The sequence below is a fragment of the Pseudorca crassidens genome, chromosome 5 (assembly GCF_039906515.1).
Source record: "Pseudorca crassidens isolate mPseCra1 chromosome 5, mPseCra1.hap1, whole genome shotgun sequence".
Classification (NCBI taxonomy): Eukaryota; Metazoa; Chordata; class Mammalia; order Artiodactyla; family Delphinidae; genus Pseudorca; species Pseudorca crassidens.
In genome coordinates, this window is record NC_090300.1 from 15,031,000 (window position 1) to 15,053,684 (window position 22,685).

At 49.4% G+C, this 22,685-nt stretch overlaps 1 protein-coding gene across 2 annotated transcripts in view; it reads left to right on the plus strand.

Annotated features, from left to right (window-relative positions):
• Positions 1-452: 452 nt before the first annotated feature.
• The window catches only part of COLQ (collagen like tail subunit of asymmetric acetylcholinesterase), a 66,493-nt gene continuing 44,260 nt past the window's right edge, over positions 453-22,685 (plus strand). The window contains exon 1 of one of the 2 annotated variants that reach the window (XM_067737417.1): positions 453-1,231. In XM_067737417.1, the coding sequence (XP_067593518.1) occupies positions 1,126-1,231 (106 nt within the window). In that variant the 5' untranslated portion in view covers positions 453-1,125. Of the gene's footprint in view, positions 1,232-21,934; positions 22,163-22,685 lie in introns of those variants that run through there. The other variant, XM_067737418.1, reaches the window with a different exon arrangement.

Genomic DNA, 22,685 nt, shown 5'->3' on the forward strand with positions numbered 1-22,685 from the left:
GCAATTTGTCCACGGTCACAGCAGAGCTGGAGTCAAGCCCCTCTGGTGCTGGTGCTGTGGGTATCACCTCATCCTATGCTTTCACCCAACCCCACCTTCCCCCAGAGTGAGGCTCAGCTACTGGACCCCAGAGTCAGGAGCTACCACACCATTTCTGAATTAGCTCCCATGAGGCCCTGGGAGTATGTTATGTAGATCAAAGCAAAATGTGGGTTATTATTTTAATTATTTATATAGAGAGACCTAAGGATCTCTATAACAGTCTTTATAAACTCATAAGAGGATTCATCGAAGGATGTGACACTTTTTATTTGAAGAATTTTGTCTAGCCAAAGGTCAAGTCAATGATGTTGTTTCCCAAATGCAGTTTGATCAATAATCATTCACTTTGCAATCCATTGACTCTTTTCATTTTTCATGCGCTGCTTTGCATGGGATAAAGGCTGCAGATTCTGGAGAGAGATAAACACTTTTTTATGGAGAAAGCTCTTTTGGAAACTATAAAATCTCCCCACCCACACCTCCGCGTTTTATTGGATGATTAAAGAAAAAAAAATCCAGGGTCAGCTTTACATTTGTCCCCCAGTGGGTAAAAATGTCACAGACTGACAGCAGAAGGAATTGTCTCCACGGAAATTCAGTTTGAATCCAGAGGTTCGAATGGATTCTGTGATGCTGCTGGACACCTCAGCTGCGAGGCGATAGGCACTGGTGAATGATCAATGAGGAAATCTGTCTGCCCTTGAGGACTGCTTCTAGTGGACATTCGAGATCTGGCTGCCTTTTTAATCACCTCTTCAATGGCCTCTTACCTCAGTCACCACAGAAGAAAATTCAGATATCTTAATTTTAATGAGGGCATTTGATCCAGTGCTCAAGATAAATATAACCCTGTGTAGTACGGAGAAGGTTTAGTGGGAAATGGTTGGCATTCTTTCTTGGTAAAGGCATGGGGAAAAGGAGAGAGAGGGAGAGAGAGTGAGGGAGAGAGAGAGAGAGGCAGAGAGAGTGAGGGAGAGAGAGAGGGAGAGAGAGGCAAACAGCGTGGGGAAGACAAAGCACAGATAAGCGAGGCTCCTTGCAGCCCTTCGTTGAGAACTTGACACTTTCCAGACCGCAGCCAGCATGGTTGTCCTGAATCCAGTGACCCTGGGAATTTATCTTCAGCTTTTCTTCCGTTTCATCGTGTCTCAGCCCACTTTCCTCACCAGTGTGCTTCCGATTTCAGCAGGTAAAGCAGGACCACAACTTCCCTGTCTCCCCTGTGTCGGGCAGGGGGAGGGAGAAGGGCTATTCTGCAGCCGTTCCCCTCGGGGTGGAGGGAGGCTGGGAGGGAGCCGGCCGCAGCAGCCTCCGGTCACCCGGCCAGCCCCCGTTGGGACGCCCCTTATGTCCTTGTCCCCGCCCAGCTGCTCAAAGCCAGAGACCCTTGAACAGACTGTTTCTTCCCCTCACTGGCTGCAGGGTTGCGTTTGGGTCGGGAATTGTGGGGAGCTTAACAGAGGCAGAGAGGAAGGCAAGTGAGTCGTCCAGACATTTCGATAAATACACCCCTGAACCCTATGGGGGGGCTCGGCCCACAGGGGATGCTGTGCAGCGTGCTGACCGGGAGGGAGTCCCGTTGGTTGTGCCGGGTCCGGGGGCCCCTGCAGCCTCAGGACCAGGTCTCCGTCTCTCCGGCCCCGTGGGCTTTCCTGCTGGGCTTTCTCCCCGAGGTGGGCTTCTCTTCGGCCTCAGCGAAGAGAGGAGGTGGAAGGGCTGCAGGGGGCAGGTGGACCCGGAGCTGGGCGTAGCGCTGGGGGTGGGGAGAGGGCTCCTTCCGCCCCAGCCTGGCAACCTCTCCTGAGGGCTCCAGGCTTTGCCCTTGTCCTGCCCGACCCCGGGCAGGGGAAGTATTGAGTTACCCGCACGGCTTCTTTAAAGCTTTCTGAGGAAACTCGGATGTTTCCGGAGGGCTTGAGGGGGGCGGACAGACCCCAGGCTTGGCAGCCGGTCCCATCACAGCCCCCCTCAGTTCTCCTCGGTCACCCCTGGCTCTCCCCAGAAAAAGCCGTTTCCGTCACACCCTCCAGCACGCAGCTCCGAGGTACTTGAGTTGAGGCAGAAGTTTCACTCCCACCGCCTTTGCTGGGCGCAGGCTCTCCAGGAGGGAGGGCACAGCTCTGGATGCAGTCCCCAGCCCTCTCCATTCATAAGAATGGCTCAGTGACCCGTGGAGCTGCCAGCATCTGTGGGCCCTGAGGGAGGGACGCAGAGGAGGGCGCGGGGCTAATTATAAACGTGTGACGGGAGGGAGGAGTGCAGGCAGTTTGCGGAGAATGTTGGAGGTGGGGGGCAGGAAAGGTGGACGGTCCGGCATGTCCCACCCCCGGTTCAGGCTGAGAGCGCCAAGCTTCTGGGAGTGAGTGGGTCGTTATTCAGGGGGGAAGCTTCATAGTTAATTTGGTCTGCTTGGTGGTTCTTAACCTTGTTTGGGCCATAGCTTCCTTGGAGGATCTGCCAAAGGCTCAGGACTCAAAGAAACTCAGTCTTCTGGTCCCAGCCCTGCCTCTGGCGGGCTCTCTGGCTTCTGGCAGGTGGCTGGCGGTAGACTGTAAGCACCACGCGGGCAGGGACTGTGTCTGTCTTGGCCATTATCACTAGTTACGTGGGGGAATATCGGGTAGATGCCCAGTAAGTAGTTGGTGAATGGATGAGTGCGTGAAGGAATGAAAACTTTTCTCATCTGTAGATTGGAGTCTGCCATCATTTTGTACCACTTAATTTAGATACAGCCACAATGGCTAATGAGTTCTGAAAGCTGGAGAGAAGAGGACCTCTGATTTTCTTCGAGCTCCTTGCCCTCGAGAGAGCCTCAGCATAGGTTAGACATCTCTTAGGCAAGACTTGGTACAGACTGTTCCAGTCAGGGTAACAGCAGGAAGGAGAAGTAACTCCGATGGTTCAAGAAAAGACTGGAATGAGGGGCCCGCTTTCAGGGGTGTGGGTGGGCTTAGGGGCGCCAAGAAGGAAGGTTGAGCAATGAGCAGCTGAGGGAAGCCTTTACCACCCCGGGGCTTGAGGAGACAAGAGGACCAAGTGGGGAACTGGATCCTGGGGAGATTTGGGACCTTGGAGGAGGGGCGGCTGAGAGGAGCCTTGGTCACAAGGGAGCCCAAAGCAGAGAGCAAGCGCAGAAGAAATACCCCGACCGCTCTCCCCTCCAATCCGACCACCTCTTGGCAATGCCTCTCACGGCCAAACCCAACCGGAAGCCGGGGCAGGGGAGCCCCTTGATGCAGTCATGGGGGTCAGCCCCTGGCTGAGTGAAGGGAGAGGGAACTGAGAAGAGGTAGCCCACCTGTCCATAGGCACTTCTTGGTAAACTGCTACATCCAGGTCTTCTGGTGGGGAATGTGCTCTTTAAACATTTGGTAAAACAGTGGGGTAGCTCTGGGGGGAACCACTAAGGTGTCCGCTCAACAGAGCAAAAAAGACATCTGCTTCCTCCTGCTTCTCACTTTGCTTTGTCCCCTTCTTCTTGTCGCCAGGGCTTCCTGATAGCACAGTTCAGAAATAAACTTATGCCCTGAAACGGGAACTGTTCCTTAACACGGGAGAACTTTAATCCTTTCAAAGTAGTTTCCCACAATCTGATGTGAAATAGTCTGTATTCAGAAGCTCATAGATTCTTACCTCTTCTGAGGAATCCCAGCCCTGTGCACATAGTGAAAAGTGCCACCAGGAAGTCTTTTCATCCCACCCACCGTAGCTTAGTGAGCGCCTACTGTGCGCCTGGCACTGTGCGAAGTGGCTGCAGGGGACACAAGACAAGCAGGATGCGCAGCACAGGCCTCAGAGACGGGCTGGGACGGAGGAAGCGCTCTTACAGGCCTGTGGGCTGCTTCTTTCCTTCACTCTCTTCAGAAGAGACTGGATTCCAGCAACGCCAGACACAGCACAGCTCTCTGGGTCAGATGTTCATTGCCTGGCAGCCTCCACTATCGGGTCCCTGAGTGGAGGAGGGAGCAAAAAGCATCATAGAGACCAAAATTGATGATAGCAATCCCAGCACTAAAGCACCTGCCCTGGATACAGAGAAAACTAGCTCAGGCCCTCACTCCAAACCTGTGAACTCTTACGTGGGCCATCATCCTCGCAGCTCAGTGAGCAGGCCTCTTGAGGGCGGTGACGTAGCCGCAGCACAGTAGATTGGGGAGGGGACTGCTGCTTAAGACAGACACAGTGACAACAAGAACAACAAAGGCAGCTGATAAAACTGATGACAAGAAAAATGGCAAAGAACCAGGGAATAGTTCTGAGAGGGGAAAGGATAGCCGATTGGAACTATTTCTAGAGCCTCCCTTCTGTATGTATCCCCTGAAGGTGCCACTGACTTACCGCTCGTTGACTGGTTTGCACTGTGAGAGCGGAAATAACCCAGTGAAGACAGACTTGTACTCACTTCATTTTGCCTAAGAAGGCAGAGATGTGTCATATATATTAATTTCTATTGAACATGGCCCTAAGATTTAAAGTGTCAGGAGCCCTAACTTTGGCGTCTTTTAACCCCTGCCGGGCGATATACCACCCTAACACCCAGTGGCTGAGCAACAGTTGTTTATTGTTGAAGTTCATGTGTCTGTGGATCAGCTAAGGGTCAGCTGATCTGGCCTGGGTTTGGCGGGCCTGGCTGGACTCGCTGTGGTCTGTGCACTGACTCAGCCCCAGGGTCCATCCACGGATGTAGAATGTGGTGGCACAGACCCAAGGACAGTGATATTTATAGAATGAAAGGCCTTCTGCACACTTCAGTCTCTCACAGCACCCAGGATGGGGGTGGCCTCACTCCCGATCTTCAGATGGAGAAATGAAGGCTCAGAGAGGTTAAGTGACTTGCCCAAGATGGCACAGCTCGTGTGGGGAGAGCTGGAGACTGGAACCCTGCCCGCTGACTCTAAGTCCAGGGCTCTTACCAACGTAGACCAAATCTGCTATGGCCATGGATAAACAGTGATAGTAGCTTTTAAGGTCCTGTACCCCAGCCTCCAAAAACCCAGCTTCAGGTCTTTATCCTCTGCACTCTCCTGCCTTCTCTTCAGGACATCAGTGCCTGAAGCTCTCAGCAAACGATTGAGACAAGGACTTCATACTAAAGGGTGTATGACTTGCCAGGGTACTGGTTTATCTTTCTTTGGAGGTACTTGTATTGTAACAGGAGTTAAAGATCTAAGCTAAAGGAGGCTCTAGTGAGATGAGCTTCAACCTGCTCATTTTGGGGAATGAGGCTTCCTGGAACCAGGGGAACCCCATTTCACAGACATTGTCTTCAGGGGTGTGAGCCAAACGACCCTATGCCCACAGACACACGTGGCTTCTCTTCTCCAACATGGGATTTCTCAGGCAGGCAGGAACTCTCCCGATGATGTTTGGGTCCAGGGCTCAGGACAAGATGGAGAGAAGACCCACCTCCAGTCCTGGAGAGTGACATCTTGTGGAAGCTTATGAGTTCTGTCTGGGTGCTGCAATCTTCTCCTGTGGGTGCTGGGACGTGACCAGGGCAGGCGTTTTGTGGCCTATAGTACGTGGTGTCCAGCCCTGCACTCCCCTGACTGGAAGCCAGCCAGGCCACTGCTTGGGACCAATCATCTTCTTGGCAGTAGATTATGGGCCATTTATTTGTGTCTGATGCTGGTCGGCTATTGTTTAATGTTCTGTAATGTACTTCCCAGCCATCTCCTCCGATTTAGCTCCCCATATTTCCTCTGGATAATATAATCAGAGAGGCTTCTTAAATTAAAGTGCCCTCCAGGGGTCCCAGCTTGCCCACTTCACCCCACCCCAAGCCTCGGAATGAAACAGTGGACCCCTCTCCAGCTCACAGAGGGGTGGGTGTGAGAGACAAGGACTTTCTCTCCAGAGATCCAGGCCAAGCACCGACACTGTCACTCACCACACCCAAGCCTTCCTTCCTCAGACCCACGACCATACAAAAATGACACAGATCCAGAAGGAACAGAAACCCCTCTGACTTGTGTGAGTCACAAAGTAGGCTGGGGACCCGTCTTCCTGAAACGCAGTTCACGTCGTAACTACTGCTTGCATTGCTCTTATAATTGGTACCAAGTGCCCCCAAACCCCTTATCTTGCCAAGCTTTTTCATAGCTGCTGTGTATTTGCTCTTCACAGTTGTCCCTGCTGTGGGAGCCTTGGGTCTAAATCCTGCCTCTGGGTGATTGTGGGACGCTCACACTGTAACTGTGGTGTGAGCCCCAACTCCCTCATCTGTAAAATGGGTATAGTAGTCTCACAGGATTGCTATGAGCACTTATTCATTCAACAAACACTTAGTAAGTCCCAACTCTGGTACCTGGAACTGGGATGCAGCAGTGAGCAGACAAAAACATCCTGCCCACATGGAGTTCCTGTCATCACCCTGAGAAGACTAGTCTGCTGGGCTCAAGGGGTGAATGAAAGACCCTTGCAGTAGAGCTGGAGCTCGCAAACCAGCTGCCCAAGGACCAAGTCCAGTCTTCACGTGGAGCTGTACTCAGCCATCATGTTGCAGTACTTAAAAAAGAGAGAGACAGAGAAAATTTTTTAAATTGCCTTAGTTGCTAACATTTAAAACTCAAGTGATTTAACAAAATTTTAAAATATATTTCTGATGACTCTTAAAAACCAAAAAACCTCTTGGAAACCAGGGCAACCTGGCAGTCCTGACCCACACCACAGCGACTGTTTGGCATGGAGCAGCTCCCGAGTCCCCACTGCACGTGCCCGTCTCACACCCGGGCTGCCTTCCTCGTTACCTCTGCCTATCTGGACCATCTGGGTCAGAAGCCCTGCTGGTTTGGACCCTGCCTCATCCTTCTTTAGCAGTCTAGGCATTTTTCCAGACTTCCCAAACTCTGCAAAGCTCAGTTTGAAACTTAATGTTCTGGATCGGTGGTTCTCAAACTACAGCACTGGTTCTCAGCTCTGGATAGACGAGAATCACCTGGGATGCTTTACAGGAGCCCAGCGTCCAGGCTGAACAGACCAATTTCATCAGACTCTCCAGGGCATGGGATCGGGCACTGAGAGTGTTGAGAGCTCCCCAGGTGATTCTAACGCCGTGCCTAACCATTATAGCCCCCCCAGACTGTGGCTTTCTTACTTTACTGTGACTCGGGGTTTCTTCAAGTGTTTGAGGAGGTATGAGGGGCCTCTGTGAGGGGCCTGCCAGGAAGGTTTGTTAAGAGAGACTGCTGGGCCCACCCCCAGAATTTCTGATGCAGTGGGTCTGGAGCGGCGCCCATGAGTCTGCACTTCTAATAAGATCTCAAGCACTGCTGATGCTGCAGGTGCATGGGCCACACTTTGAGGACCACTGCTTACGGTTGCCCCTGAGTTCCTGTATTAGTTTCCTATGGCCACTCAGTGGTCACACTGTCTTCTTCTTCCGTGTCAGTCTTCCTCTGCCTCTCTCTTATAAGGACACTTGCGACTACATTTAGGGCCCACCCAGATAATCTCCCCCTCCTAAATATCTTAATTTAATCCCACCTGCAAAGTTCTTTTTGTTGTATAAGGTAACCTTTACAGGTTCCAGGAATTAGGGTCTGGACCTCTTTGGGGGCCATTAATCAGTTATTCTCCTACAGTTGCCTTTTGCACTGGGTCAGGTGTCCCCCGAGTGCTTTCTTTAAGGACCTCAGGATCAGAGGCACAGGCATGAATACTGTCGTCATTTGGATCCCTTTCCAGAGCCGACCCTGAGACAAGGATTTGGGGGCAAGTGGTGTGCTTGGGAGGTGATCCCGGTAGGGCATTGGGAAACCGAGACAGGGAAGGGAAGGCTGTCAGTCCTGGGGGAGTTCACGAGCCGATTCCTGCTGTGGGCAGCTGGGGCTCAGATCTCCTGGGACCTCAGGGAGACAGGGGACTGGGATATTGATCCACCAGCTCCTGCGGACATGCTTCCCCAGGCAACTTCCACGACTGGGGAAGCCTTCTGGCATAGGTACAGGTGCTTGTGACTGGAGCTGGCAGCCCACAGGGCCTGGCGAGTGCGGAGGCCTATGGCAGGGAAGCAGCAACATCTCCCAGCAGCTGTGGTCCTGCTGGCCCTTTTGCAGTTGCTTGCCCACCCGCCCCCTCTGGGCAGCGGCGGTTACAGCTCGGCACCCCCCTGCTGTGATACCAGAGCTGGGGTCCAGTAGCTAAGGGAGCCCCCACTAACACTAATAAAGTTACCTTGCATAGAGCACTGCTTATTTGCTAGACTCTTTACGTACCTGACTTCTAATCTTCACAACAATTTCACAAGACATTAGTACCCCAGTTTTACCAAAGAGGGAACTACCATTCAGAGAGATGCAGTCACTTGCCTGAGGTCACATAGTGCCAGGGCCAAGTTTCCAAATCAGGACTTCTGGGCCCCAAACTATTGCAGAGGCAGAACAGCCTATTGATTAGAAGGGGGACCTCTGGGTTCAAATCTTGTGTCTCCCTTAGCTTTGTGATGCTGGGCAGGCAAAGTGCCTTCTATGTGCCTCAGTTTCCCTGCCTGTAAAACGGGGCTCAGAGTAGGGTTTCACTCACAAAGCAGTTGTGAAGATTAAGTGGGCTAATTATGAACACGAAGAACTGTAAAAAAGTGCCTGGTGTGTGATGTATAAACCTTTTCTCTCATTATGTTCAGGACCCCACGCTGTCTCTACACATGCCGGGAGGTCATGATTTCCCCTAAGGTGCATTGGTGTCAAAAGGCAAAAGTCCCAAATACAATACAGACAGTAACTTTTTGCTTAAAATATCCAGTGGGTTAAGGCCAAAAGAGGGGCTCAGCTTTTATCCGTTTTGCATTTGTGAACCAGTCCCTAAAGCAGGGACCCATTGACCAGGGAAGGAGGCTCTTCTCGTGATGACCAGCTTTCCCAGATGGCTTTAAAAATGCACCTGGCCCTATTCCATCGCCCAGCCCGGAGATTTCGACTCCATTCAAGCCCGCCCTTATGTCTCCACGGCAACCAACATAAGCACAAGCGGGAGGCAGGTGCTGGGAGCTGCGACAGCTGCAGAGGAGGCCTGGTGGCTGCTGAGGGCTTGCACCGTGAACCAGCTGAGGTCTGAAAAAAGAGAGGAAAGAAAAGAAGGAACTGTGAATGGGAACTGGACAGGCTCCTCCCCTCCTGGGTCTCCCTGCTCCTTTCCTCACGCATCCTGCCACCGCTCACCTGGTCTTCTTGGTATCTTTCTGAGAAGCCTGGAGAGAGCACTGGAGCTTTCCTGCTGCAGCTGGTAGATTTCTCTTGGGACACATGCTCCAGGAAGGACCTTCTGAGACCTGGCATGGGGGTCTTGGGGACCCAGGCAGAAGGGGGATGGGTGATGGTGGCCATCCCACCTGTGGAGGCCTACCTGCCTGACTGGGGCTTTCTTACTATACTGTGACTCGGGGTTTCTTCAAGTGTTTGAGGAGGTATGAGGGGCCTGCCAGGTGTGTCATTATTGTCGAGAGTTCAAACCAGGCTGCCCTTTTTGCCCGAACTGAACTGGCTCGGTTTCTGAGATCATCTGCATTGGGGTGGACCTCACAGGGTGGCCCCCAAAAGGCCTCCAGATCCTCTGTGGTCATCCAGAAACCAGATTCTCCGCTGCTGAGGTTAGTGTTCAGGATTTAGGGGCGTTCCAAATGAGGACAACCCTTTCCCTCCTGTCCGCCTTCCTGAGAGCTGTGTTGGGCAGGTCGTGGCGGAGAAAGTCAACGGTGGGCACGAGTGTCCTGAGCGAAGGCCTTGGGTCTGGGTGGCGCTCTTCCACGCTCCGTGGCTGCCCACGAAGTGAACACCGGGAGGCCGAAAAGCTGTCTGGACGATTCAGGCCCTGGCAGCGCTTTCCGCAAAGTGTCTGAGTAAATGATTTCTTTTCTTTTTTTTCCTTCAATATCCGAGTTGACTGTCCAGCCCGCGCTTCCTCTGCTGCACAGTCAGGAAAGCGAGAGGGCGCCTGCCTGACCGGCATGGGACCTGCTGCTCAAGTCTAGGTCCAACTAGAAGGCGGCGGCGTGGGGACGGTTAGCCAGCAGGCTTGGCCACCTGCCTGTTTACTGATGTTCCCTGAGAGGAAACAGTGGTGATGCTAAGGCACTGAGGTGGAACTCGGGAAACCTGGGATCTCTCTCTGACCTGCCACTGACTCTAGGACGTGTGTACTGTTGGACCAGCCATTTGCTGTCTGTGAGACTCATTTTTCTCATCTGTAAAATGAAGGGATGGACCAGATTCCAAAAATCCTCTTAGCCGTAGACTTTCTTTGACTCTGTGGCTCGCAAGTCACTTGCTAATTTACAGAATTAGCTCCTCCACAAAGCAGGGGTCTCAGCACATGTTTCTCTTCCGAGCCTTGGCACCTGAGAACTCACGACGTGGCAGGAAAAGGCGTGGGGTTCAGGTTCAGACAGCTGTGGACTTGAGTGACATCTTTGTGACCCACTAGCTGAGTGATCTTGGCCAAGTGGTCTTGGTTTTATTTCTTAGCACCTCGGTTTCCACCTCTGTAGAATGGGGTTAGTAAGAGTACCTGCCTCATCAGATGGCAGTGTAGTAGGTACAGAGCTTTGCACTGTGTCTGGAACATAGTTAAGCGCTCGGTCAGTGGTTGCAACCATTATGCCAAATGGCAGTGAGAGTGTTGGAATCCAGGCTGCTTGCCTTCTCCCGGGATGATTCGTTTTTACTATAATTCCACCTGCTGTTATTCAGTGGCTGGACAGGTTTGCTCCTGGTGCTGAAGAGTTGCAGAAGTCAGAGTCTCCATCGAAAGCCTGTACTGAGCGGGAACCATCACAGTGTGTGGGCTTCGGAACCGGAGGTCTGGGCTCAGAAGCCCAGCTCCATAGGACTTTAACTGTCAGAGCCTCAGTTTTCCTCATCTGGAAAAGGGCGGCACAATAGAGAGTAATTCGAGGGATTGTGCTGAGAATCAAAGGAGGAAGCATGGGAGGGCACGATCTGGAAAGCACGGGCTCATACCTGAGGATGATGCCTTAGCTACTGAGTCCTGAGCTGATGGGCAAAGTCCACCCACAGACGCCTCCCCGAGCTGTGAGGGAGAAAGCTCTCACCTCCCCAGACAAGGTGAGCACACTAGGAGCCCCCAGGGTGCTGCAGCCTGAGGGCATTCCCCCCACTGGAAGTTGTGCAACCCTGTGTGGATCCAGCTGGTAGACAAGTCACTTCCCATATCCAATTCATCCGAGTCAGGAGAATGGGGCCCTCTGTCCACGTGGCATCTGCCTTGTATGGAATAACAGTCTTGCGCCCTTCCAAATGGACAGCAATGTCAAATCACCAGGCCTGCCAGTGTGGGTCCTCCTGGGAAATCAGAGGCAGATTATTAAACATGAAAATTTCAAACAGAATGCCAGCAAATGGTGGCTGACTTGACAAAGATGCTCAGTTTTCTGGCCGCATACCCATCTGCTGCCACTTTGCATTTTGTTTGATTTTTTTTTCCTACATGAGGCAATAAAATCCATTTGAATGGATTCAGACCATCCTCATCCTCATCCTCATCATTAGCATGTTTAAATCTGTCTCTGTCTCTGAATTAATTATGACTATTACTTGATAAATGTAGCTTTTGATACACATCCCATTAATCAAATGACCAATTTTTATTGCATCTCCTACTATATACTTAACTATTATATTGAACAAGAAGATTCAGAAGACAAACTAACACAAGGAGCCCATAGTCTGTTTGTGACATTAAAATAACACAAATGGATGGGACTTCCCTGGTGGTCCAGTGGTTAAGACTTTGGCGCTCTCAATGCAGGGGGCACAGTTTCAATCCCTGGTCTGGGAACTAAGATCCCACATGCCTCATGGTGTAGCCAAACACACACACACACACACACACACACACACACACACACACACAAATGAAATAATAAATGAGAAGTGAAGTGGGTCACGGTAGCAGTATCTGGGGTGCACAGGTGGTTGGCATTTGAATGAACAGAGCAGTGAAGATAAGTTGATCTGGGTTCAAGTCCCACTCCCACCGTGCATGTTACTCATGTTACCGAGTGTTGTGATAGTTGACGTTTGCAGGTTTCATAGTTTAGAGAATGTTTGTGTTTCCTGCTTTAGGTCACAGATAAAACATCTCCTGGAAAACAAGCAAACAAACAAACTTACATCTTATACCAGAATTAAGCACAAATCAATTAAGATTTAAACATAAGATATGAAAGCATAAAATTATTAGAAGAAACCTTGAGGGATTTGGGGGGTAATTTTAGTGGGGGGGGGACCCAGAAGCCATCAAAAAAGGCTTTTACAATCGATTCTACCAGATAAAAAGAAAAAATTTGTGTATGGGAAAAACAATTAAAAAAAACAATGTCAAAAGATCAAAACAAACTGGGGGAAATATCTGCAAGTCATCATAAAATGATGCTTTTTAAAATATATTTTAAAAAATTTATAATGGAAGACCAACAACCTAATGGAAAAATGGAATAAATACATAGGGCTCTAAAACATGTGAAAATATCCCAGCCTCATTCACCGTAAGAGAAATGCACATTAAAACCACACTGAAGTGCCATTTTTCATCCATCAGATGGGTGAAATTCAAAAGGTCTGACATCACGTGTGCTGGTGAGGGTATGTGGAAATAGATACCCTCATCCTCTGCTTGTGGGACGGAATGTGAATTGATGGAGACTTTGTGGAGATGAATTAGGCATCATGTGTAAAAACTACAAATGCACACACTATTAGACCCAGCAATTCTATTCTAGAAATTCATCCAATGGACATGCTTAACAACATATATAAAGATGCATGCAAAAGGTTATTCTATTGTATCATTGTTTTGTTGGGTTTTTTTGAAGCGTAGTTGATTTACAAGGTTGTGCCAGTCTCTGCTGTAGAGCAAAGTGACTCAGTTATATACATTCAGACATTCTTTTTTCATATTCTTTTCCATTATGGCTTATCCCAGGATACTGAATATAGTTCCCTGTGCTGTACAGTAGGACCTTGTTTTTTATCCATTCTGTATATAATAGTTTGCACCTGCTAATCCCAAACTCCCAGTCCATCCTTCCCCTCTCCCTCCCCCTTGGCAACCACAAGTCTGTTCTCTATGTCTGTGAGTCTGTTTCTGTTTCATAGATAAGTTCATTTGCGTTATATTTAATTTAATTTAATTAATTAATTTATTTAAAATAAATGTATGTATTTATTTATTTATGGCTCCGTTGGGTCTTCGTTGCTGCACGTGGGCTTTCTCTAGTTGTGGCGAGCGAGGGCTACTCTTTGTTGCGGCGCACGGGCTTCTTATTGCGGTGGCTTCTCTTGTTGCAGAGCAACGACTCTAGGTGCATGGGCTTCAGTAGTTGTGGCTCGCAGGCTCAGTAGTTGTGGCACAAGGGCTTAGTTGCTCCACGGCATGTGGGATCTTCCCAGACCAGGGCTCGAACCCATGTCCCCTGCATTGGCAGGTGGATTCTTAACCACTGCACCACCAGGGAAGTCCCCATTTGTGTTATATTTTAGATTCCATAGGTAAATGATATCATATGGTATTTTTCTTTCTCTTTTTGACTTACTTCACTTAGTATGATAATCTCTAGTTGCATCCATGTTGCTGCAAATAGCATTATTTCATTCTTTTTATGGCTGAGTAGTATCCCATTGTATATGTGTACCACGTCTTCTTTATCCCTTCATCTGTTGATGGACGTTTAGGTAGTTTCCATGTCTTGGCTATTGTGAATAGTGCTTCTATGAACAGAGGGGTGCATGTATCTTTTCGAATTATAGTTTTGTCTGGGTATATTCCCAGGAGTGGGATTGCTGGATCATATGGTAATTCTATTTTTAATTTTCTGAGGCACCTCCATACTGTTCTCCATATTAGCTGTACCAACTTACATTCCCACCAATAGTGTAGTAGGGTTCCCTTTTCTCCATACCCTCTCCAGCATTTGCTATTTGTAGACTTTTAAATGATGGCTATTCTGACTGGTGTGGGGTGGTACCTCATTGTAGTTTTGATTTTCATTTCTCTAATGATTAGTGATGTTGAGCAGCTTTTCATGTGCCTCTTGACCATTTGTATGTCTTCTTTGGAGAAATGTGTATTAAGGTCTTCTGCCCATTTTTCGATTGGGTTGTTTGTTTTTTTTTGTTGTTGTTGTTGAGTTGTATCAGCTGTTTGTGTATTTTGGAGATTAAGCACTTGTCTGTAGCATCATTTGCAAATATTTTCTCCCATTCCATAGGTTGTCTTTTCTTTTTTTTTTTTTTTTATGGTTTCCTTTGCTGTGCAAAAGCTTGTAAGTTTAATTAAGTCCCATTTGTTTATTTTTGTTTTTATTTCTATTGCCTTGGGAGACTGACCTAAGAAAACATTGGTACAATTTATGTCAGAGAATGTTTTGCCTATGTCCTCTTCTAGGAGTTTTATGCCATCGTGTATTATGTTTAAGTCTTTAAGCCATTTTGAGTTTATTTTTGTAGGGTGTGAGGGTGTGTTCTAACTTCATTGATTTACATGCAGCTGTCCAACTTTCCCAGCACCACTTGTTGAAGAGACTGTCTTTTTCCCATTTTATATTCTTGCCTACTTTGTCGAAGATTGACTGTAGGTGTGTGGGTTTATCTCTGGGTTCTCTATTCTGTTATGTTTATCGTTATGCCTGTTTTTGTACCAACTCCACACTGTTTTGATTACTGTAGCTTTGTAGTATTGTCTGAAGTCTGGGAGAGTTATGCCTCCTGCTTTTTTTCTTTCCTCAGGATTGCTCTAGCAATTCTGGGTCTGTTATAATTCCATAAAAATTTTTGGTGTATCATTGTTTATATCAGCAAATGTTTGCAAATCAACCAAATGCACATTAGTACAGGGCAGGGTGAACAAATTACGGTTCTTCCAAATGAAGGAATATTACATAGCCATAGGAAGGAACGTGTATGCATTTTATGCAGTAATACGGAATACTCTTAGAAATACTGTGAAGTATCACAGGTATCGTGTTATATTACAGGTAGCCATTTGAGCAAGAGAGGGAAATATTATACCACTTATTTGCTTCTGTATGCAGAAAATATTCATGCAAGAATACACAGGAGACTAATTGATAATAAATAATTGGAACTGGGACAGGGTAGGAGAGTTTTCAAGTGTACGCATTTATACTTTTTGAATTTTGAATCACATGAATGTATTACCTTTTCTAAACAATTAGACAAAATCCCATATATACATACAAAACAGAGCCTCTCATCTGGAGCACAGAATGGGATTTTTCTGTCTTTAAAAGTCCGTTAGACCCAAATTAGCAAAAGGAATTGAGATCTCAGAGACTTTCCAGAATGGTAGAATCACATAGTTATAGCAGTGTTTATAAGGTTCCTTTTGCCAACTTGTTCAGTCAGTAAGCTCTATGGCTCAGTTGAGTTCAAGGGGGTCAACTCAAGGTCCCCCACTTTCTGGAATCCAGGGATTTCAGTGACTCATGAGACCAATGGGTAGAAGTGTTCACTGTGCCAGTGGGCAGCCACGGGCACCCAGGGACCCTGCTTCCCTCTTCCCCACCTGCTGTGGACCCTCGGATAACAATTACTGGAGGTGATGGGGCAGGGATGGAGGCTCTAGGGAAAGGGCTAAGTGAGCCACATGGTTTCGAATCACAAGTGTCCGTAGAGCTAAAATGTCACCATGGATAAATGAAAGTGTGGGAACATAGCTGGTGGAAATACAGGGTATTTCCACTCAGCCCCGGTTGTCAGCACATGTTTGAAACAGCCCACCCTTTGGGCTCAATGCAGCTGGAGGGTTTCATCTCTAACCTGTGGCCAGATCTCCCGAATAACTCTAGAAACTTGGCCTCCCCCCATCAAGCCAAAGCAGAAGAGTTAATAGGACTCGCTGATTTATCCTGGCCGCCATAATCAAATTCAGAGCCAAGGCACAGCCAGCCCTGAGGAGGTTTCTTGATGTTCCCTCAGCTCCTAATAACATTGCCTCCTTCTTCCTCTCCATTTACCACATGCCATTTGGTCAAATTAGAACTTGAACTCAGAAAAGCAGATGCCTTCCTTTAGATAACATCCAAAAAATTCTCTTGTGGGAGGAAGGAGAGATGGGTTTGTCTCCTTAGATCTACGCACAAAGCAGTCACTTCTGATACATGACTTACTACAAATTAATGGCCAGTGTGAGGTGATTTTCCTTCATCCTTGTGGCCTGGGCAGCCTTATCGGGGGGGTGGGGTGCAGAAGGGGATGTCCACCTCATGTCTTTCCTGAGGATTTGGTTACTTGCTCAAGGTCTCCTGATTAATGGCTACAGGCTCCTCCAGGCGACACTGGTGTCCTGGTTCTGTGTGCAGCTCCAGAGCCCCCAGATATTTGCTAGCAAGGGTGTTGGATGGCCCACCGCCAATCCTAACCCTGTGGAGGTAACTTCTGGTTCTCTGTTGCCTACTTAAATTTTTTAAAGTTTATTCTTTTTTATTAGGGAAAATCCCAAACATTCAAAAAAAAAGTGGAAAGAATTGTCCAGGGAACACCAGTATGCCTACTGTTATGGGCTGCCTTGCATCTCCCACCTCCCCCAAAATGCATATATTGGAGTCCCAACCCCCATTACCTCAGCATGTGACTGTATTTGGAGATAGGCCTTTAGAGAGGTGACTAAGGTTAAGTGAGGTCATAGCAGTGGCTCTGGTCCAATCTGACTGGTGTCCTTATAAGAAGAGGAGACCTGGACACACAAAGAGACACCGGGGATGCTTAAAAAGAACAAAGGCCATGTGAGGACACAGGGAGAAGGTAGCCATCTGCAAGCCAAGGAGAGAAGCCTTGGAAGAAACCAAACCTTATGATACCTTCGTCTTGGACGTCTAGCTTCCCAGACTGTGAAAAATGTATTTCTGTTATTTCAGCCACCCAGGTACTTTACTATGGCAGCCCTAGCAAACAAATACACCCAGCACATAGATTCTGCAGTCGTTATCATTTTGCTATATTTACTCTATCTGTTTATCCACCTTATTTTATTCGATGAATTTCAAAATGAGTTGCAGATCCCTTGCCCACCTTGAAGAGTAACCTATTCAACAGAGAAAGTAAATGCACACATGACTGAACCCTCTCTGCGGCCAGGATAGTCAGGGAGGTCGGATTGCGTTTACCAGCCAGGAAACTAGGACCTGAAGATGAGTGATCATGAGGTTTGGTTAGAAAGACATGGGACTGGGTGTTGGAAATGCCTCCAAGCCCAGCTGGCTGGGACACACCTGCGTTTGTCTGAGGTTCCCTGCTCATTCTTGCCGGCTGGTGAGGGTGTGGGGCAAGGTCACCACTTTGTGCTGGTCACCTCCAGTAGTCTCCAGGGTCAGACATCTGGATTCAGCTGATGTCTTCAATTCAAGACATCTGGCCAACTACCTACCAGCTGTGTGCGACCTCAGGCGCATCCTTAGATCTTGACCGTCGTCTGGAGACGAGGCTGATGGTACTGATATCACCGTGTGCAGTGGCTGTGGGGACCAGGGAAGGGTACCGAATGCTCACGAATGTTCCTGTGGCTGGCGCTTCACCCCCTGTTGGGGTAATGCCACCTGCTGTGACAAACAAACACCAACATGTCCATGACTTTGTCTAGTCAAAATTCATTTTCTGCTCGCCCAAGAGTCCAGTGGCCCTGGTTGGGGGTGACCGGCCTCCTCACTGGCAGCCAGAAATGCAGGCCCTTTCTGTCCTGGCTCCAGCATCACCCAGGGCTGGAGTCTTCTGCATCCAGGCAGAACCATCGGTGGGAAGAGTCATGTAGCCACACGCCCCAGCTACCCTCACTGTGGGGGAGCTGGGCAGTGCCACCGCTTCTCAGGGATAGCTCTGGCCTATGGGGTGGCGGGGAGCACACATTCTGGGGGAGTCCAAGCCTTCTCCTCACAGCCCCAACTCTGAGGAGGTCCTGGGATGTAAAGTCAGCAGCTGGGGGTTAAGAGTAGAGAGAGCCAGCCACCAGGGAAGGGCCAGGTCGGAGGGCAGCCGCCTGGCCCGCAAGAGCAGGGAAAGCAGCAGGAGTGGGGAGGGCAGTCTGATGGGGAGCCATCCCCCAGGGCTGGGGAAGCGGCCACCAGGAGGCCACCTTCTCCCAGGGCTGCACGAGAGTCCTGTTGAACTCTGACCCCGGTCCTAGCCGTGTGGCCTGGACCAATCTTAAATTTACAGGTTTCTCCTCTGTAAATCGAGGGTAATCATACTCTGAGGATTCAGTGCGATAATGCGTGGGATGTGCTGAGTCCAGTGTTGTCATCATTTCATGGATTTTGCTAAACAAGGCCCAGCAAGTAAGCAGCGCAGATGCCACTCCTTCCTTTCATCTCTGGGAGGCAATACCAATAAGTCGTGACCCTCTTTCCTCAGGGTCCTTCTCAACACAGTGTTCCAGGAAATCTGCACCAATCGTTGGCGTTAGCAGATGATATGAAAACTCTTTGCCCTCCAGAAGCTAGACCGTGGGCGTTTTTGTCTCTCCATCCTGGTGGCATAGCAAGGGCTTGACACATAGTACGTGTTCAATAAGTGTTTGTGGGCTGAAGTAGGATCTGTTACAGGGCTCTGCTGTGGGCAAAACATTGGATCTGTGTCAAAGAAAAAATGATTCTGATGCTTGTTGAAAGCGTAAGGGAGACCCTGATGGAGACTATTGCCGTGGGTGGCAAGACTCTCTCGAGAGGGGAGAGAGATTGCGCTCAATTCTGAATTGAACAGGAACAAGTGGGGATTTGTAGTCAAGGAGCAGATCGAGGGGTTGGTAGATGGAAAATTACCAAGAGACCTCAAGGGTAGGGGGATCTTGCTTAAGCCACTTAACAGGATTCTCGCTGAAGGCAGGCCACGTGATAAGGTATTAGGGGTGGGGGAGATGAGGAATTTGATCAGATATCAAGGGTGAACGGATCTCAAGGGTGGCGATTCTCTCTAAACCGATTTAGCAGGCTTCTTCCTAAAACTGGACTCAGCAAGGAAGCCCAAGGTGGGGGCCTGGTTCAGAGCCTGACCAAAGTTTGGTCAAGGAGAGCGTGTCTGGCAGTGAGAAGACAGACCCCAGGTCCTCCAGCCTACTTCTGGGGAGTCTGAGTCCTTGGGAAGGGTGCCGAGTTAGCCAGGCCACACAGCCTCTCTGGGCAGCAGGGGTGGGAGACATGGCCAAGGGAAGATGCAAAGCAGACCCCACTTTGGGAGGCTCATCAGGAAACAGGCCTGCATGTGGCAGCAGTGGGGACAGGGGTGCTGGCCTGGTGCCTGGGAGGCAGTATTCCAGAAAGGTCTTCTGGCCTGGGTGATGAATCCCAGAGCTGCGATTAAGACAAAATACTGTGAAGATGACACCTGCTGACAGCTGCAGGAAGGCCCCGGAAACTTTTACTATGAATTAGATTTTGCAGGCAGCTCTGCTGGGTGAGCTAGTGCTTGGGCCAACAAGAGGCTGCGTCGAGGGCAAGGACTGCTCTCCAGGGGAGAAGAGAGGAGAGTCTCAGGAACCATCTCCCCTGGGAGAAGCAGGGGCTGGAATGGGCTTAGAGCGCATCTGGACAAAGCTCCCATTTACATTTGGGAAAACCAACCCCCAGCACAGATGTGAGTTCTCCAAGGTCACGCTGCAAGTTACTGGCCACACAGCACTGGAGGCCAGGACTCCTGATCTCAAGCTGGCACGCTTGGCCGAGGGGCAGTTAGGCAGTGAGCACACCTCCAGGCATTTGACTTAAAGAAATTCAACTGCTAGTGCCTGGAGAGACGGAGACAGAGAATGAGACCAAGTTAGAGACAGCGAGACAGAGAGAGAATGGGATCGAGGCAGGAGAGAGAGTTGCAGAAGGAGGGAGACAGAAAGAGACATTGGTGAGCCTGAGGTTGGGAGTAGAGACGCGGACACCTGCAGGGCTGGACAGGACCTCAGTGATCCTCTAGTCAGCCACCTTCGTTCTGACAATCATGAAACAAAGTATAGCTGAGTGGTTTACTTGTGTAAATCTTTCGAGGAGAAGTTTGAAGTGGAATGGTAAAAAAATAAATGCTTCAGGTGCTTAAAATGGCAAAACTTCCATCTCTAAGGGTTTTTGAAATGAGGCTTGAAAAATTGAAGAGCTGCAGGAACAGGCCCTGACACCAGAGGATCTGGGTAAATGTGACGCAGAAGACCTTTCTGCCCTGGGCTGGGTTTCAGGACTCCATGCCCTCTGTGCTGTCTTCCCTGATGTTTCTGTGAACAGAGGGAGTTGCTCCAGAGAAGGAACAGAGCCTAACCCTCTCCTCCCTCATTCCTCCCATCACGGTACCAGCAGATATATATACTTTTTAATATTTATTTATTTATTTAGGCTGCACTGGGTCTTAGTTGTGGCATGCGGGATCTTTCAGCCACAGCATGAGGACTTCTGAGTTGAGGCATGTGAACTCTTAGTTGCAGCATTTAGTTGTGGCATGCATGTGGTATCTAGTTCCCCAAGCAGGGCTCGAACCCAGGCCCTCTGCACTGGGAGTGTGGAGTCTTACCCACTGGACCACCAGGGAAGTTCCCCAGCAGATCTTCTCAACTTTCAAAGCACAGCCCAAATGCCACCTCTTCCAGGAAGCTTTCCCTGATTTCTCACTTGTATCCCCTGCCCCAACTGGTACCCATCACTTCTTGTAAATCCCTCCAGACACCCCAGTGCCACGTTAGCCGCTTTTATTTTTCCACCTCGTACAAGTTATCTATGAAAATGTTGATAAAAGAGCCCCTATTCTGTGCTAGGAACTCCAAAAGCCTTGCTCTAATCCTTACAACGAATGAGCTAGGTGAGTTTCGCCATACCCACTTGACAGGTAAGTAAGCCGAGACTCTGAGAGAGTGAGTAAGTTCCTCAAGTTCAGATAGCCAGTAAGTGGCAAAAGCAGGGCTGCAGCCCAAGTTTGCCTGACTCTAGGGCTTGTACTCTTTCCACAACACTGACTGAGACGTTCCGAGGGCAGAGACTGTGTCTAGTCATTGTGTCTTGTAGGCATTTGGCACTGACTCACTGTGTATTTCTGAATGAATGAAACAGCAGATGAGTGAATGAATACAAGAAGTATCCTTTCTTTTGAAGGTTGTAGCTCAGTGGTCAGCAAACTACAGCCTGGGAGCCAAATCCAGCTTGCCTCCTATTTTTGTAAATAAAGTTTCATTGCAACACAGCCACACGCATTCCTTCCTGTGTTGTCTATGCTGCTTTCACGCACCATGGCAGAGTTGCGTTGCAGCAGAGGCCATGAGGCCCGTAGAGCCTAAAACACTATCCGACCATTTCCAGAAAATGTTTGCCAACTCCTGCTATAGCTCATGGTCCTTACTAAGCTGGTTAAAACAGCAGTGCTTACTGCTTTTATGATCTAGAATATTCTGTATGTTTGTGCGCATGCTTGTGCCTTGGGTGCCTATAAAGTGTCAGATTTCCACGTGTATTTGGTATATGTCACTTAATCATTTTACAGGGAAGCTTCATCTAAAAAAGTTTGCCTCATGGGCCCTTTGGAAATATATATATATATATATTTTTTTTAATTAAGTTTAACTTTGTTGCCAGCACTGGCATAGATGTGGTGACCTTCCCTGGAGCGGAGGCAGGCAGACTCCCCCCCACCCCACACCCACGGCGGCTGGGGTGACAGTGAGGATGGCCCTGTGAGGCTTGCCAGAGTGCAAAGCAGCCTGTTTCACGGGTTACCTTCCGTTTCCCCTCTGCTGCAGGGGCATCAGTATCCTGGGCTCCAGCCCCACCTCCTCCCCTGGGCTCTCCCTGGGGAACTCTTCCTCTCCCAAGCCACCCCCAGTGCATCCTCCTGAGAGGCCAGAGCTCTGCCTCCCGTTCCTGCTCCCGGGAGCTCAGGACTGGCCTCCGGACCCCTGGCATCCGGGGCAGAAGCGACACCAGAGCAGGGATTGTCCGACTCCCACCCCAAATGCCCAGCAGGCCAGGCGCTGGGAGCGCTGGGGGCGTGACAAATCTCAGCCAGCCTCCAGCGGGTGTCCCCCGGCCAGTCCGCCGGGGCCTTGCCCGCGATGACGGGGCCATCCCTCAGCCTCGCTCATCTGCTCACCATTTCAGGACTGCTCTGTTACTCAGCTTGCTGCTTGGGTGAGTTGTGTGAGTGTGTGTGTGTTTGTTGTTTTGGAAAAAAGGCTCTTGGAAAGCAAACTTGTTCTGGAGGTTTCAGCAGCCTTTAAATTTTAAACTCCTCCGCTGGTGTTGGAATTGCAACGTAAAGGGGCTTGACATTGGAGTTGATGGGGATCTTGGCGCGCGTGTGTGTGTGTGTGTGTGTGTGTGTGTGTGTGTGTGTGTGTGCCTCTCTTGTGACCTTGAGTGGCAGGCTGGCAGCTGCTGCTCCCTTGGCTTTGAAGTAGCATGGTATTCTGTGGTCCGGGGCCACCCTGGCACTGGGTGGCCAAGACACTCTCCATCTCTCTCCAGGCTGGCTGGCAGCTCCAGGCTGGGTCATGCAGCTCACTGTCATCCCAGGGGCAAATGTCTTCTCTGTAGGTTGTGTCCTCACCTGCCTCCCAGGCCTGCTCAGTCAAATCGCAAGACAGCAAACTCCTAACATGGTTTTTCAGAGACGTTCAAATACCTTCAAGCTCTAGGATCAGAATATTTTTCT